Source organism: Pomacea canaliculata, linkage group LG6 (assembly GCF_003073045.1).
Source record: "Pomacea canaliculata isolate SZHN2017 linkage group LG6, ASM307304v1, whole genome shotgun sequence".
In the NCBI taxonomy this organism is placed as follows: Eukaryota; Metazoa; Mollusca; class Gastropoda; order Architaenioglossa; family Ampullariidae; genus Pomacea; species Pomacea canaliculata.
In genome coordinates, this window is record NC_037595.1 from 9,790,193 (window position 1) to 9,808,875 (window position 18,683).

At 35.9% G+C, this 18,683-nt stretch overlaps 3 protein-coding genes and 2 non-coding genes across 5 annotated transcripts in view; 1 reads left to right on the plus strand and 4 right to left on the minus strand.

Moving 5' to 3' along the window:
• The window catches only part of LOC112565815 (uncharacterized protein PB18E9.04c-like), a 31,509-nt gene extending 21,524 nt beyond the window's left edge, over nt 1-9,985 (plus strand). The window contains exon 9 of the mRNA XM_025241620.1: nt 1,140-9,985. Within this exon, the coding sequence (XP_025097405.1) occupies nt 1,140-1,151 (12 nt within the window). The 3' untranslated portion in view covers nt 1,152-9,985. The remainder of the gene's footprint in view (nt 1-1,139) is intronic.
• Nucleotides 1-18,683, minus strand: part of LOC112565838 — a 341,939-nt gene that overhangs the window by 94,133 nt on the left and 229,123 nt on the right. The gene's annotated exons all lie outside the window — the stretch shown is intronic.
• LOC112565832 (60S ribosomal protein L13a-like) lies at nt 10,260-13,268 on the minus strand. Its single transcript, XM_025241653.1, is given in 8 exon segments — nt 10,260-10,377; nt 10,664-10,786; nt 11,695-11,801; nt 11,804-11,839; nt 12,198-12,299; nt 12,614-12,679; nt 12,821-12,893; nt 13,183-13,268. Coding segments are annotated over 8 exon segments (606 nt in total). The 5' UTR covers nt 13,201-13,268; the 3' UTR covers nt 10,260-10,296.
• Nucleotides 10,553-10,628, minus strand: LOC112567391. Its single transcript, XR_003099822.1, has one exon. It is a non-coding gene; the product is annotated as a small nucleolar RNA SNORD34 (small nucleolar RNA).
• LOC112567389 lies at nt 11,012-11,087 on the minus strand. The gene has a single exon (XR_003099820.1). It is a non-coding gene; the product is annotated as a small nucleolar RNA Z195/SNORD33/SNORD32 family (small nucleolar RNA).

Sequence of the window (18,683 nt, forward strand, 5' to 3'; positions counted from 1 at the left end):
ACTTTGAATTATAGATGTTGTTAATTTATTCATAGATTGGTTTGTGCACACGCTTCTTTTCAGTGACTTATTCCTTCATTTTCCGTTCTTTCTGTCATCATGTTTCCTTTTCCATTCTTTCTGTCATCATTTTAAATGTAATTTCATTCTTAAGCAGACTCTAAATTAAGCAGTGGCGCTGCAGTCTGAGAATTCATATCATGTTCTGAAGTAAGAACAACTGTACATATTTTGTTAAACCATGAAGTCCATTTGAAGAGTTCAGCCCTGCTCCTTCCTGTGCCCTCCCCCCTCCCCCTCCCTTTCCATCCAACTGTGTATTAGAAACCATTTCAAGGGATTATACAATGTACATTGATGATAAACTTACAGTTTTTGATAATAAAGGCTGTGGGCATTTTTCAGTGGTTTATGAGCTTAATTGTACATTAATTTTCTAGTATAAGGCAACTGGAAAATTAGTGAAATTTTAGCTCAACTTCACCTTTCAGAACAACCAACATAATTGAAAATTCTGTTTGGTATAGGTGTAGCTATTGACAGGTGTTCCTACGACTAATCAAAGCTAAGGGACAGATGATAATGAACGAAAAAAAATAATGATATAAAAAAAAAAGAGTTTAATGTATTGGACAGGAAGGGGTTCAAATTTATATGCATGCATGTGTGGCTATTGGAGAAGTGGAAGAGAAGATAAACTGATAAAACTTGTACCGTATTTATAAAAAAATCTTTAAAGCAGACAATGTGTTTTGATAAAAAAATAAATGTTGGCTGACCCTTCCTGTCTTACTGTTGGTGACTAAAACCTGTTAAAAATACCTTTGAAAATAGTGTTTGTATCTATAAAACCCCAAAATGGGAAAAGCTGTTTGTGGCACTTAAGGAAAAGTGATTTCCTCTTTCTTGTTGATATTCTTAAGCTTATTCTTGCCCATTGTTATTATTATTAGTCTTTGCCTAAGTGCACTTTATAGAATTAGCTTAATAGTACTGTTTTATTTCTGTAACTATGATTACTTAAGTAATTGCCCATAGCAATGTCTTTCAGTTCATTGTAAGAGATTTGCTTACGATGATGTCTTAAGTGTTTTTAATGTTGATGGTCCTTTTTTCTGTCTTTGCAAACATTGGAACAGCTTCCACGCTGAATGGTAAGTTTGATTTGATTGGCTGACTGAGGATTCCCTCCCCTTCTCAACTCACAATCCAGAGCTCTGATTGGTTGACAGCTTCGTGCCAACCAGTGCCTTGAATAAGCATGTTGCTGAAACAAAAAATCACAAGTGAAATGGGTGTTTAGTTGATGATTTGGATCAGGAAAGGGGTGTTGGAAGAAAAACAACTGCCAGTTCCTACTATGTTTTACTGTTTTACAGTTGCCTCTCTTTTGGACCTCTATTAATCAGCCTTTACACCTTAAAACTGTCTCATTCTGGGTGATCTCCCTGAGCAAGATAGACTTGAAGATGGTGATTCCTGGACCATTTTGGTCATGCTGCATTAGCAGGTATCCAAAAAGAATCTGTATAAGTTTTTGACAGTTAACCTCCCTTCTGTATTCAGACATCTGGCTGCACTGTGAGTGAGAGTGTTTGTGAGCATTGCTGGGTGCATTTGCTGAGGGTTTGTGGTAACAGGATTGCATGCTCCTGCTATACATTTCTGAGGTCAGGTTGCAAAAAAAAAAAAAAAGCTTGCTTACATTGATGGTCCCTGGTTTGACCACTAGACACTTGAGATCCATTTCTGAAACTGTCTATTATATGTGTACACTTTAGCATGTACTGTCAGACATACAATTTTATTGTAGAAATTAGTAGTTGAAACTGGATAAAGGTGACAATGGATGAAGGGTGGGGAGAGAAATAGGAACTGTTGCTAACAAAATCTAACACCTGCCCTTTAATAAAAGGCCATCTTGTTAACCCTGTATTTATTAGCATTTAATGCAATGAACTTTGTTGTAACACCCCACTTAACAGGGACACATTTGTTGTGTATTGTCTGAAGGCTGCTTACAACATTGAGCAGAGCACATGCAGCTCAGATGTTTTGAAATTTTCTGCGCCACATTTTATGTTGTTTTTGGTGCACTTTTTTGTGCAGCATGCAAAGAAATCCTGGAAAATTTGTAAAAAGATGTGAACATGGTTATTTAGCATTTTTCGACCTTTTCTGACTAAACTCACTCTCCTTGCTTCTAGTTTTAAAAAATGTGGTCACATCACACCATTATGCTTCCATCCTGGTCAGATGTATTTCAGGGGCTTATATATTTGTATATGCATCAGTTCTCTATAGGGAAATAGGAGGAACTTTTCAAAGAGCTGTATAAACCAATAAAAGCTGGAAATTCTGTGACAATGCCTTCATAAATATATTGGATAGTTTAAGAAGATTTAAGGGAAGATACTGCTTTAAGGGCTGAAAATTTTATAGAGAACAGTCACTATCTGAGACAGATGGTTGATGGTGGGAGTATACTGAATAAGGGTACCAACATTGAAACAAAAAGCAGTTAGGACTTTGTAAGTTATAATTTTACAGGATATGTTCAGACTGTGTTTTGTGATGATTAATCAAAGATCCTAAAACAAAGATAGCTCATGAGGTGAATTAGCACAAAGTTCACAAGGTACAGAGCACCCCAAGCAGCAGAGGCAAAGACCTGTGGAAGAGACACTTTGACTAGACAGTAAACAACACGTAATGCAAGGAGCAGTTACCTGTGTTTTCTCTCTCTATTTTTTTTGCCTAGAAACCTTATATCTTTTGTATGCATAGAGATAATATAAAATGGCTTAATATTTATAGTTTTAAAAAGATTTATCCAAAGCATTGATTTTTGTTTTTGTAAGACTACTCTTTCCCAACCCATCCTGCTCTTTATGTTTGTGTACCTGTTAAGTCTGGTGCTGGTGCACATAAGAACACGCAAAAAAATGAGCTTTGAAAATAATGCATTTAAATTGTTTTTTTTTAGACAAGCGTATGTGAAATTCATTGCATGTCTGAATATTATTAGGTGTCACTCACAAGTTTCACACCCAAAAAGTCTTTGCTTGGGGGGCAGAAAGTTCTGGAAGCAACCATCATGATCTATCTTTGGATTAAGAAATGCATTTAAGACTAGTAATGTATGAGAACTGATTGGGTATAACAGCTTTGGTCAATTCACAAGGGTAAGAAACCTTGTTAATGATATGATGTCAGAGGCTGGGTTATGTGATTTGTTAGTATTTGTGCAAGAGATTTTTTTTTGTGTGTTGGTTTAAAGCTGTTGTGTCTCACAAACACCACTTTTGTAAACCTTACCTGTACCCAGTTATGTAATTGTTTTTTTAAGGGTTGGGACTTAAAAAAAAATTAAAATGCGCTTGTTAGGAAACTCGGAAAGGGAGAGAACTACCCTCCACTGATTATTGAGAATGATGAATGTTGTTATCTACCCATTGCATGGCTTCCACTTTTCCACTTGGTAGATGTCCTTTTCCTTGGTAACCCACTTTGTGCCCTTTATGTTCTAAAAGTGTTTAATTTGATTTAAGACAGTTTGGTTCTGCACCCTGAATGATTTTTTTTTTTGTGTGTCATTAAACATCTTGTGGCTATGCCCTCCTCAGTTTTGAGCTGTTTTGTTTTTTGGTTCTGAGTGGTGCAATTTGCTTGTAGCGTATGTGGTTTCCCACTCCCTTTCTTGGCATGAAATCCATATTCTGTTTCTGGTAAGATAGTATAAACTGGTATGTGTGTGTGCATATGTGGTTGTGTGTTCAGTGTATATGCTAGTATACTTAAAGGTGTTTTTCTGCATACATCTGCATGAACAATATTCCACATTCAGAAGTGTATATTATCTGTGGTTATCCCTATGCGTGTTTTGCATGCACATGTCAATACATGCATGTGTGTGCTTGTGCATGAGAGAAAATAATCATGTAAATGAATCCTTGCAGAAACAGAGTGGACATAGAGCTCTTAATCACCAGGTTGGTGACCATGGAGCATCAACAACTTCTAGCTGGCCATAAAGCAGAACTTGCAGAACATCCTGATTCCAGAACTTAACCTACATTTTCTGACACTTGAAGAAATGTGTGAACAAATGTGAAATTGTTGTCTAGAAAAGTATATCTTCTGTTTTCCTGGTAATGTAAATTACGTATTCATGCATGTATGCACTTAAAGTGCATTTGTGCATACACAAACACAGACGAAAGCACAACAAATTTTCATTTACTCGCAAAAAATTATTCTGAGTTGTTACATAATCAGTACATATTATGGACTTTCGCTGCTTAAGCACTGTAGACAGGTTCTGTAGATAATATTTGTGTTTTATATAGTGGATTCATTTATCCGTTGTTAAATTTCCCTGATTGCACTTTTGTACATAACTACATCCGTGGTAGTTACTCAGAGGAGATAATGTTTTCCAAAGATAATTTATTCTATTTATTGTTGGTCAACTTTCTTCATTGTAATCACATCTTTACAGATGTAGATATACACAGAAGCAATGTTGTGTTTATTGACAGATATGGTATTTAATATAAAGTTGTTGCATATATATATATGCAGTTACATCCTCCTTCTTTCCCCAACCCCATCCCATTTTGGTTTGTGATCAAGTGTCTTTCCTTTAAAGTTCACATAAGAGCAGACAGCCTCAAACCATGGATAATTACAGTTTGCTGAAACAATCTGTAAATTTAGAGTGATATTCGTGTGGCCTTAGTTGTTTCAAACCTAGGAAAAAAAAATCTAGATTTAAAACAAATTGCTTTCAGCTGTAAATATTGTATTGAATCATGTCTTCTTTCTGTTTTGAATGAAACATTTTTGTATTCAAAAGATTCAGGAGTAGCTCTTAGAAGTGTCATACCTGTTTTGAAAATTCTGAAGTTCTTGCCATGAACTCTTAAGCACCAGCTTGATCACATGTATATGGTAAAGATATAGCTTGAAACAAGTACTATGTTCAGTTGTTTTTGTACAAGTAGAATGCAGAAAAAGGTATAAAGACATGAAAGATCGTGCAGGTAGCTGCCATCATGTACGGAGTTAGATAAGTTACAGAGAATGAATTAAGTCTGTATTTAAAAGAATTTTTAGATTATCTAAACTAGCTCAGATTTTCCAACAGTAAACTAAATTTGCACATAAATAAAAAATTATGACATGACATACAGCTGACAGTCACAGACCAGTCTGCTGAAGTCCGAGGCAGCTCAAATACTGAAGTAAAGGCTTTGGTAATGGTGGCATATTTGACTTTAAAATAATAAAATGTATATATAGTTTTTCTTTCTCTTAAATATTCATCCAGCCAATTTATTTAATTCAATTTTTTTTCCTTTCAGTACATTAGGGAGAAAACCCTGCATTCTTTCCTCTAGTTTCCCTTGCTCTGTTCAGTGGTTTATTGTAGTATGTGGATAATGGGTAGGTCGTATGCTTTTTTTTTTTAACTCTATACAATGATGCAATGTTTTATTTAAACTTAAATGTCAGCTTTTTTTTTTTGTTTTTCTTTTTATTCTGGTCAGATTTTGAGTGTGAAACAAACTTTCTCAAAGCTTTAGGCATTTGTGGCCATATATGGAAAGAACCTGGAGTACATTGAGTAAGGTTCATTAGTACCATTATCACATATGGAAGTCATCCTAACATTTTAGAGGGCCTGTTATAACCAGTGAATATGAAGTAATGGATACTTCAATCAGAGCAAAGAGAATACAAAAACAAATGGAAAAATACATGGTTCCCTTTAGGCTATTTTAATGAGTTCTGATGTTTGCACAGTTTATCTAACCCATGAAAACTGCACATATGATGAAAATTATGTTGCTGTGTGCAGCTATTCAGTAGAAAGAAAATTCCCTAATTTTTGTTTTTACAAACATATCTGCCAGAGGAGTTTTGCATGACTTTTAAAAGAACTACATTGCAACAGTCTCTTTATACATCTCTTTCTCTCTCTAACACACACAAAAAAATATCTGTTTGTGTTGCACTAAATTTAGTTTTCTGCATTCACAATTGAAGTTTTTTATTTTTGGTTTGAATATCCTCGATATAATATTCAGACTTTTTTTTAGTAAGCATTTTCTTATCCTGCCTTAATGGATATAAAAATTATCTCCTTCCTACAACAGATTGATGTAAATATGCTGAAAAGAAGAGATCAGTTGAGCTGAAATCATGGAACAAGAACTTTTAATGTAAAACATTACATATTTTGTTAATTTTTGCACTTTGTTAATAATGTGACTGAAGAGTGTTCACCTCACAGGTTGCAGTTTTTTCCTCATATGTGGAATCTCTTAGGCTACATTTATACTATAGATTTGTGTTAATTTAACAAATCGATACTTTACGATCAGACTAACAGAAATCAATAGCTATGGTAAAGTGACTTACTAAATTAAACAGCCACAAATAAAGTGGTGCAAAAAAAAAAATGTATGTAGCTACAAAATCAGCTAGATTTACAACATAATGACTTTAAAATATTATGTTACAGTTACAGTGACAAAAAAATTTAAAATGTGTAATTTTGTAATGTAGTGTATTTGTATTATCGTTACCTTGCATGTGTGCCAGCACATGGTACACATTTGGTTAAGTAAGGAAAATATACCAGCAGAGCTGATATTTATTAATGATTCTGTAAAACCAGAGGGATATATATATATATCAGAATATCAATCCCAAAGCAGATGAAACCATATTGTGCAAATACTATGACACTAATGATTCTACTTTCAGTTTATATAGCAGAAATGAGAAAAATGGTCCTTTGTTAACAAAAATGATCTCACTTTTATGGTGTGTTTATGGAAGTTAGGTTTTTGTATTTTTTTTTGCATGTGTATATGAGTGTGTGTGTTTCTATGCACATGTAAATATCCATACCACTTCCAATAGTTTTAAAAGGTTTATGTCGTTATCCCTGCACCACAATGGCAATTTCATCAGTCCATTTTTTAAGTACAATTTTTCATCTTTAATTCCAGAAGATGACTGTTACTGTGCTCAGAGATTCATCTTTTGCGAAGACTTTTTTTCAGAAAAATCCCTTTGAGCAGATGGTAGTATATTATTTTATTTGTATAGCAGTAAATATTAAAGTGGCGATTTATATAAGTTATAAAATATTTCAACCGTCATATGATCCATGTTTTTTTATGGGGTTATTTTCCTTTTCTTTTTTATTTTACAGTTGATTGATGTTTAATTCTGAAACAGTTTGAATGTAAAACAAACACTTAACCTTCAAGCACTCTCTATAATTATGCCAGGTATTGATCGAGTGACAGCATAGCAATTTGGGTTCTTCCCGCCTGTGTTAGAGCTAACCATTGATATGTAGTGATGTTGAATCAGTGCTGTGATAGACCAGACGTTCTCTCTCTGTACCTGGAAACTCAAGTTTCTGTGAACTGTGACTCTTCCATGTTTTAATTCATAATCAGGTTTCAATGGGCATTGATCTTTGGCCTTTTCTGTTGTGTCTTTACCACAAATTCCAACCACTTTCTGGTCCCTTTGTATTAACAGAATTTCTAATGTTTCTTAAGCAGTGCCACTAGCTATTACCCTAAGCCTTGCAAAAGAAAAAAATTACCTTGACCTCAAGCACACCAGATGCAACTATAATATAATCAAAAGATGTGTAACAATACACACAATTATGTGACAATCTATTCAGAGACAACAGCAGTTAAGGCCTTTTTTCCAACTTTTATTCTATAAAAATTTCTTTGGCAAATTTCCCCAGCATATTTGAGAACACACTTGGTACTATAATTATTTTTTCGAGAAAACAGCTGTTCCTCTCCCTCTACAACATTAAGACGTGATTATTAGCCCATCCAGTAGATCAGGGGTGGGTAACCTTATAACATAATTCGTGAGCCCTACAAAATTACTAACTTAAAAAAAAAATTCTAATATATTTGGTAAAGCCGTTCAGAAGCCAGTGTGTTAACACTTTTCCAGCGTGTTGGCTTCCATGCTACCTGGCACTGTCTACTGAGTCACCGCAATACAGGCCGGCGGGCCTCGGGTGCTTGGATGGAAAGACCGTCTTGGTGTGGTCTGCGCATTTGTATGAAAAAGTTCATTACCGCTCTGAGCCTGAAGAAGGACGAAGCGTTAACAAGACTCTGTGCAATAAGCTGTGGCCGACAAGTTACCTGGATATGGCAATCAGGTTTCGCTGGCAGTAGAGGGACTGGACAACTCATTTAATTCTTGACCTCTCTTTTCAGTGCCAGCGAAACCTAAACGTCATGTGCACGTAAATTATCGTCCAATTCATTTTTTAATATGCAGATGATATGCAGGACGATAAATAAACTTTGCAGGCACATAGTAGACCATGCCAAAACTGTCATATTAACAGCCATCGGGGTAGGTGACACCACCTGCGGTTGCTATGTGCTAGGGCCAGACCAATTAATGATTTCGCAAGTTTTATACGGCCCTAGGACGCTTTCTATCCTTGCAACAAACATTACTAAATCTCATTTTAAAGTAGGGCAGGAAATAATTAAACAGGTACTTACCTCCCTTTCTCATCGTGTATCTCTTTCCAAAAGTGTGGTGCAAGCATTTCAGTGAATTCTTTGTGTACATTGTTAACTAGAAAGTTATTCTATGCTTGCACTATGTGCCGATTCCCAGCTTTGTAACTTGTACTTTGTGATTTCCCATCCCCTTGTTGAACTTTCGATTTTTACTTTTCACAGTACACGTTCAAAATCTAGGAGGAAAAAATTAAACTGGCAGCAGGAATCTATTTTATGAATTTCTTTTTTGAGTTTTTTTAAACAGGCAAAATCAGTATGCTCATGGGACCATGACAGCAGCAGTTGTGAATCTGTCCTTTGTTGATGAAAGCTAAAAAATCTACCAGTTCTTCCATGCAGTGGACATTTTTTGGATGGAATCAAAACAAAATCCTGCTAACAGGATTAGCATTATGTGTAGATCTTCATTCATGGCTTGTAAAATACTTAAAATAATTTTTTTTCAGTTAGGCGCTTTGACTACATAGCCCTAAATTGTCCTGTATATAGAACTGTCAACTTCGTTAGGTAAAGGTTTACAGTTGACTGGGTGGTGAATGCCATCAGAACTGATTTATAAATAATTCATTAGAGTACTGTCTTCATTTTGTAGTCTAAGAGGTTGGAAAACAGAATCCAGGATTCAATACGAATGGGTGCTCCTCCCATATTTCTTTACTTTCTGTCCTATTAAATGCCAATATCAATTTACCCATTCAGAGGAAGGTTCAAAGTTTGACATTGTATTTTAAGATGGCATTACTTCAGCAAGTAAAAGAATAAGCACCTTTTCAAGAGGAAACATAGTTCATGCTAAATACTATACTCTTTCCTCCAGCCATTGCATGGCTATCATGTACTTTGATGCAAATTGCTTTTACAATTAATATTGTAATTATGTATATTTGTTACAAGCTTTGAAAGGGCTGTCTACTGTACCAAATAATAAAAACTATACTGTTATGATTCAGTTAATTGTAGCTTTAAAACACTCAATTTTTATTCCACCCTACATTTTGGACTATGTGAACTCTTCATTCCTGTGTACACAATTCAATCTTGGCATGTAGCACTTAGTACTGGGATTATGTTGATGTACCTCACAAGGCATTACATTTATTGATCAATGATGGACATGCCCATTTGAAATGTATCCCATCTTGTGACTAAAATGATTCATCTTCATCAAAAGTTTGCGAATTTATCAGTAATGTATTGGAATCTAATATGTACTACGAACCCAAATTATGTGTCAATCCCAGTTTCATATTTGAACTTTGTGTGGTTAGAAAATGACTAGAATTTCTTAAGGAAAAAAATCATTTCATGTGGTTGCTATTTTATATTTGTTCACAATTTCCCATCAATAACAATGTGATTAAAGTTTATGTGATCACTTTTAACAAGTATTCTGTTTAGCTTGCTTAGAATTTTAAAAGAATACAGGTAAATTGGATCCCATCAGTATATATATAGTCCACATGGAATAATCAAAGGTGATGACAAGTTTGTTTTTTTTACGACTTAGCACAAGCACATTTTACTCAATGTACCGATAGTCATGTCCTTTTACTTAACTGGCTAAAGGGTATGAGCTCTACGTTGCTTTTCCCCTTTCATTTTCAATACTGCTCCATCAGAACCATTGCAAATCTTACATAAGAAAGCTAGAACCAACAATGAATAGTCAGAGATGATTTAATTCAACACAAAGAGTTCAGTATCCGTAACTCTCAATGATGGCTTGATATTCTTTCACTTTAGGTGCCACATTCTTTTTAGCTTGCTCTCGCAGGTTCTGAAATAAAATGTGATCCCAGTTAAAGCTAAAATGAAACACAAATGGCCATATTAAAAGGCAAATTTTTCAAGAAAACACAATCACTTTTCATCACTTAGCATAATTATTATTTTGCCTTTGATGTTGGGGTTGTGTTATTTAAATTAACTTATTATTATGCAAGACAGTCATGATCTTCCATCAGATAAAAATACAATCAAATGTATTCAGACAATGTAGGTAATTTTTAAAATACATCATAGGAAGATCAATGGACTCAAAAAAGTCATTAAAATCCACATACCTCCACTTTGCATTTGCGTGCGTGGAACTGTGCAGCTTTGACCTTGCGGCGGGCCTCAAGAGTGCTTATGACTTTCTGGTACTTCCAGCCAACTTCATGTGACAGGCGGTTCAGATCACAATACTGTATAGACAAAAAGTACATTACAAACAAAATCAGATGGTAAAAGTCAAGATGTGACTGGCAGCAAATATAAACACTACTTGCACCAGACATAATCAGGAAAAGAAATTATATTCATAAAGCTTGAAATAAAGTTTCAATGAATTTTAAGGCTTTAAAATATAACCTTTTTTATGACATCACTCAGGATCAGACAGCAATTATAATCTAGAATACCAACAGAAGCAGCCCTCAGATGGTAGTGCATGTAAGATATTTTCATGCAATCATCAATACATTGTGGGTAATCATCACACGACTGCCACAAGATACCCTCCAAATTCTTTTTCCTAGTAAACAGCAAAGTGTGGATCAATACACTAAGATTGGATGTAGTTTTAAAAAGAATATAATCTTTCTCAAACAAAACACTTCTGATCTACGTTCCTAAGTTCTGACGAATGCAATGTCACAAAGGTAAGAACCAGAGCGCAAACAAAAGCATTTCCCTTAGTGAAGTCATTTTGTCGAACTTTTAACATGCACACTTGTTTTGAAAATTTAGGACACGCTTTTAACTCGATCGATCAAGATAACTGATTTGTTACAAAGATGTTTGCATCCGCAAGTATAAACTCTATAGGAATAGAACTGCTGAGAAAACCGTTAAGCACTTATGGTGAAAGATCCACACTGTTGACCCTTGATACCATATGCCAGCAACCAGATTACCACTTATAAACCAATGCTGCTGTTGCCTTCAGATGGTAGTGCATGTGAGTTCTTTTCATTGTACACTCAATGCGCTGTGGAAATTCATCATTGACAAGCAGCTGCAAACTTATTTTCAAGATTGGGAATGAGCTAGTGAGCTGCTTTTATCAGTGATGTTATTTACCTTATAAACCAGCTAAAGTCACTAGAAGTACCTTGCGATTCTGACCAAGACGTAGAACACGAAGAGCTGAAGGAACCACCAGCCGCTTCTGCTTGTCGTAGGGAGGAGGGACACCCTCAAATGCCTTGAGTCGCTCTAAGCCTCCTTACCACGGGCAGTTTTGTGTGGAAGCATACCTTCATTGAAAAATACAATCAAGTTCAACGGATTCAAACGATTTCTTGCTTTTATTGCCAAGTGTAGTTTTATTTAACACAAGCAAACCCAGAGAACAATGGGGGTGAAGGAGTGGATAGAGGCAAGCCAAGTAACTTTTAATTGCAGTTAAATAGCTGACATTGGAACGCATGACAAAATTTAAGGGTACTTTTAACGAACTGTACAGCTATACTGTAGAAAATCTATCACAGATTTGCAGTGCTTCAGACTCATAATTTATTTCACAAAGAACTTCAATGTAGGTAAGGTTAAGTCATCATGAACACTGCTGTAAAGCACAGTAAGCAATTAATCTACCTCAAAAACAAAGTTCACCTCTGACAACATGCATGAACATTTTGCTTGGAGCTCGGAAGTGAAAGGGACCACGAGCTGGCTTCACGTTGCATCGTTTTCTCAGATAGTTGAGAAACTTTACTGTTGATTGGACAAAAAAATATATATAAATCTTTACTGACTAATGTTCATGTGTTAAATTTTTGTGAACAGCAACATTAAGAAAATATGCTTCTCTCAGAAATGTAAGTTCCTTCACGTCTATTTCAGACAATGTAGGTAAGATAGTTAACATCATTGGAAGCACACTAATAGCTTGATATAATCACTTTCCACATAATATTCATTTTCAACCGTCAAATGTCTGACGAGGTAGTTGGTGTAACAGTGATAGACAGAATGCACGGAGGGGATCTTCAGCCATTTAGCTTGACGTATAAAATACAATAACTCACGTTTGTTTCTGTAAAAGTTGCCAGAGATGTTTATCCCTTCACATCTCACTACAACCACTCTCTGACCTGCAAATGCGAAACGATTTCTAAAACATACGAAGTACACAAGTCAATTATTAATCTTTATCAGGATAAAGATGCTTTATTCATATTGTGAATTTTGCGAACAGGCGATCTACGACCGAACTAAGGCAATAAAGTTCAAACCTTGCAAAAGCGTTTTCGCGACGATGGCTGCTAGTCGCCCCAGAAGATGCCCACGAGCATCTAGGATAAGAGGCTGAAATTAAAAGAGCAGCATTTTACAATTTTTGAAGTCAGTGGTGTACTTAAGGAAGCGAATAAACAGGTCTAGAAGGCGATAAGTTGTTTCCACTGGGCACCACGCGTCGAGTTGAACTAACCGATGGAATACAAATTAATGCTATATTTTTATATAAAACAAGCAAATTATATAAACATTATTATCAAGCATACATATCTGACAAAATGGCTTTAAAAAGTTCAAAGTTTCATCAATGTTATTACATGAAGGCAAAAACAATCTAACAACGATCGGCAACACTCACTTTGGTCTGAAACCCCATGTTGGAAAGAAAATGAAAGGGTCCTACACACTTCCTCCAGGGTGGCCGAAAGGATGTGACGTCATCCCTTTTAGGGGAGATAACTTGGCAAGAAGTATAGTGTGATTTCCTTCGTAATTAAATTATGTCGATCTATTTACAAGTTAGGTTTGTACATTTTTTTTTGGGGTGGGTGGGTGGGTATATTTTTACATTCTAGAAATAATAGTCTGGTCTACCTGAGTAGATTTTAGAAGCTTAAGAATCTACTGTTAAATATGCGAGTATATCGTAGCCCAACTAAATCGTTAACACTACGTTACACAACTAGCAGTTGCATCTGCAATCATCAGAATAAGGAAAAAAAAAAAACGGCCGACAGGTTAATGGACTAGCTCTTTAACTCCTTAACATTTTCTTAAATGCTCGTAAAACTAATGGACAGCTGAAAAAAAAGCAAACTTTTCATGAACGAAAATTCGATTTTATTTTGTTAGTGGGACCATAATTATTTTAGTCGAGCGAATGCAGTGAATAGAATTCCTCATAATGTTATGACAATGATGAATGCTACTAACCATATTATCGCCAATGTTCACCGCGTTTTAATTTACTGTTCGCTCTTGCTTTGTTGTGTAATCAGCATTCAGACACCAAGGCAAGAAATGACAAATGCACTAATCAGACGTCTTTATTATTTAGTCATTATCTTTGTACATTTATGTGTTGTGCCTCTCTTAAAGATGCACAGGCACAGTTATACAATGTGAAGGTAAAGGAAGCAACATAAACATGCATTTTTTCCCTTTCATCTGAAAACAGAAATATACTATGACATTTCAATTGTTTCCTTTCTTGCCCTTAGTGCCTTTGACTTGAAGCATAATTCATATTACAAATTGTTAGTGTAGGATTTTCAATATCAAGAAATTTATTAACCAAAAGGGAAAGAAAATTTCTCTTTTCTGGCCAGGCAGATTTCCAGCTGCTGACAGTTGATATCAAAAGTGTGGTACAAAATATGTGTGGTTAACCATTTTGAACTTGCAACACAAGTGTTTTATATCTCATCATTGTTAAGATTCTGTGAAACAATTGCACAGATAAGCAATTCCAAAATGCCACATCAACTAAGTCATAAACATACTAGACATTTTTTCATTTTAATACTACTGAATACACAAAATATAACGCTAGGGGAAAAAATTATATTCTATTCAAGCAAAATACTGGTATTCATCATAAATTATTCAAGGAAGTAATAGCAGCATATCTATTCAATAAATGAGATAAATTTAAAATTAACAAACCCTGATATGCATTTTCTTAGGCAGGTGGCCCACAAGTTGATGTGACATACTCCTTATGAAATGATAACAAAATTATACAAACAGTTTAAGCAGCTGGAATAGAATATTAACCCCGTTTATCAATAGATACATAATTCACCAACATTGAGCATTCAAACTTCCCTCTCTGGTACCAATATACAATCTGCATGCTGTTCAAGATATGGAGACTTAATGACTTGCAAAAAAATTTTTATTTTAACCTTTTAAATTATCTTGAAATGTATTTGTTGAAAATAGGTGCCATCTAGCAAGTTACCGAATACAATGGATTCTTTAGCAATATCCTCCAAGCCAACAGAGAAGTACAGACATGGAGCAAATTATACAATAAATTATTCCAATTATCTGCAGCTGATAAAGTTGAGAGATTTTCACATGGCCATGAACCTAGAGATTCTATTTTATTTGCCCAAGTAGTCAAATTTAAAAAGACACTAGTCACTGAGTTTTAACAAATGCACATTTGCTTTTATCTAAGATTAGCCTGAAACAGATTCCTTCTGTGTTGAACCATCATCTTGGTTTTTCACTTTATAGTCATTAAGAGCAGCCTTGATGGCATCTTCCGCAAGCACTGCAACCACAAAAAGAACCCCACTGTCAAAACCCAGCACTGAAGCAAGTACAAAAGATAGAAAAGAATGTTTTCTCATGGTCCAAAATGTTTATGAGTATGCGTTGCTAAACCGAATAAAATCATCCATTAAAGGAAAAAGAAAAATATAACAAACTTGTGAACAAATAAACTTGATAATAGCGGCAAGAATAATGCATAGTTAACATTTAAGGGTCTAAATGAAAAGCATGAAGAATAAACTGAACACGACAATTTTAGAAAAAATGAGTTTAACAGCTAGATTTGAAAGTCTATCTATTCAAACTCTGTCGCTTTCTATTAGTATCTGTACCTAAAGCTAATTGTAATTATAGGTACAGGTTGTAGACCTTGGATTTAAAAATTATGTTCATATAGGTTTCTGAACAGCATGCAAAAGTGTGACAACTGCTTGGATGGTAGAAGTGGCAGGGGGGATTGGGAGGAAAAAAACTAAACCGGAATTTGAGTAAATAAACTAAGAAATGCTTCATTTTTCTGTATAAAACCAGACATTTGTCCTACATTTAACATTAAGGTCATTCTTAAATGGGCAAAGTGTCAAGGCATAAAACCTCGGAAGTGTCTCAAAGTCCCATTGTATTAAAATGTACTGGCAATGTATTGGAAAACTAGTTTCCACATAGCAAGTTGACAAATATTCCAAAGACTTGAACATTTGCAGTAAAAACAGTTTCCTGTGATTTTCACACCTTGCCAAACCTGGTTAAGCATAAAACGGAAGCATTATTTGAAAACTCAGGAATAGTCAAACTCCTTTCTCATTAAGACCTCTTTTGAGGTGTGTAGAAGTTTTCACAAAGAAATATAGCAAACAATTCTTTTTTTCATTCACCCATTGACAGGTCTTCTTTTTCTTCACATCCGTTAACTAGTACCGGAGGTACCATTCATGTGGAAAACACAGTGGTACACAGGTTGGGTGAACTGATGCTAGCAGGGCTGGTCATGCGCCCATGAGAGAAAGTCTCCCAAAGGACAGTCATTCCACTCCTTCAATGTAACCCTGGAGAATAATCTTCAGCAGTGTATCATGTCGTATGACATGACTAAACCACACTAGCTTCTGTCACTTGACAGTGGCAAGCAGAGGCTCTTGGGGACCTAGCAAGCAGGTAATTAGGCTGTGGATGAAGTCATTCATCTTTAGATCCTTGTAGGATATCCAAAGAAGTCTCCTGTAGCACTACATTTCCAATGCTTGAATCTGCCGCTCTGATTGCAGTGTTTACCAGGGCTTTGCTTTTGTCCGTGCTGATTTCCATCCGTATGTGCTCACACCGGCAGCAAGTTTGTCTGCGAGGGCATGTAACTTGCTATTGCTGCCTGCCATCAGATTGATGTCATCAGCAAAGCGGGGGTTAGCAATTGGCCTCCTCCTGATCGACAAAGAGGTTTGGTGGTGCTGGAGTGTATCCCACATGATTTTCTTTGTTAGGCAGCCCTAACACATACTAACCATCATGGGTTTTTAAAGATAATGAGCCCCTGGAGCCATTATACAGTGCCTTCTTCCATAATGAATGTATGTAGCACATTCATAGCCCCTTATACCACACTCTATTAAAGGCCTTCTTGGAGTCAAGTTATGGTACAAATCCTTCCCATGCTGTAGGTACTTTTGATGAGGACCTGACTTTTGAAGACTTGTTCAACAGTGCTTCTGCCAGCCTGGAATTTGATCTGTTCTTATGCAAGCAGCTCCTGTGCAAGCAGAGTTAAGATATTCTGGACCACTATTCAGAATAACTTTATTTGGGCGACTAACCAGGCTTATCATTCGATATAAGAAAAGCCTCCTGTTACCCTTCTTAGGCAGGGGTATGACCAGCGATTGCATCCACTCTCGTGGCCACTGTTTGATTGCGTATATCTTCCAAAACAGTGTGGTAAGCCCCTTCGCTATCTCTTATGCCACCTTTGATCACTGGGACATTGTCTATCCACAGAGATTTACCTCCTTTCAGGCTCTGAATCGCCAATTTGACGTCTTCCCTTAGGACTTGCATGTCATCTGGGTTTTCATTTGTTTCCTGGAGGATATTGGGGTCCATCAACAGTAGCACCCCATTTATTGGTCTAAGACTGCTTTGTCATCTGAAAGCTGGTGACCCTTTCTATCTTCGATTGCAAAGACAATTACTGCTGGCCCTCACTGGTGAGGGTTTTGAGTAGGTGGAAGCCCTTGTGGTTGTTGCCACTAGGCCATGTCCCCATCCCTTGACAGGTACCAAATGACAAATGCTTATGCTGGTCCACCAGTACTAGTCATCAGAAGGATGGTCAAATAGATGCAGCTGTCAATAAGACTTGCAAGCTAAACCTTTTTTTGGACGGTTGTGAGCAAGTCCTGCAAAAACAACGAGTCCACTCGTTTTCATTTGCAAGCCAGCTCTTTCTGTCTTTACAAGTGTTGATGCCATGCATAGCTGGAATGCTTTGTAAGACTCTGCTGAAGTGAAACAGAAGCACTTACTTGAGCAATGTAGTTTCACAGGGGGTAAATTCAGTTCCTTAGCTATGTCTGTATTCTTAATCTTCAGTGCCTCTTCTGTCTGCAAATTTTAAAACAAAGAGTACAATACTCTCTAAAATAATGTATACACAGAAAAAGGTTTGGGTGAGGGAGCTGGAGGAATTATGAGATTACTCCCTGCAAAAACTGGAGGAATTTTAAACAAGACACCTCTACAAGATGAAATCTTTAAAAATAATCGAAAAGCAAATTCCTTCTACAACGTTTTCCACCAATCTAATAAACAGCAGACACTGATTGTACATTAAAAGTTTGCACATAAATTGAATGACTAGCTTGAGCACCTTTTTAGGTAATAATCTTCAAACCAACCATTCTGATGACCTATGTTGAAAAACAATATTATTTTCCAGGCCTTTTGAAAGTTACACAACAATAAAAAGCATTAAAAAGCACCTACCGTCTTGCCTTTAACCCACTCTGTGGCAAGGGAACTTGAAGCAATGGCTGAACCACATCCAAAGGTCTTGAACTTTGCCTCGACAATTTTTCCATTTTCATCTACCTTGATCTGAAATGGTGTAGATTTCACCATATAAAAAGCATATAAAGTAATCTTTATAAAACAACAATATGCATCATGGGTTCCACCATCATTAAAAGATATCCATGGGGATGAAAAGAAATAAGACCAAAAAAACCTTCACACCACATTTAATAAGTACATGTCACTAAAATGTTACCTGCAGTTTCATAACATCACCACATGCTGGAGCTCCAACCAGTCCAGTACCAACTCGTTTATCATTTTTATCAAGTGATCCTACATTGCGAGGGTTTTCATAGTGATCAATTACCTGCAAGTAAAACAACACAGAGAAAGTATCCAAAATCAGAATTTCGCTTGTAAACAGGTGAAAAACTTAAAAAAAAGGGCTTTCATCCTGTCCCAAATGGTTTGGTCACTAGCTACTTAATATCTACCTTAATTATCGTGATAAGTGTATGTGGATTATAACAAACTTCAGATTCAAAAACATGAAAAGTTAACCTGAATACA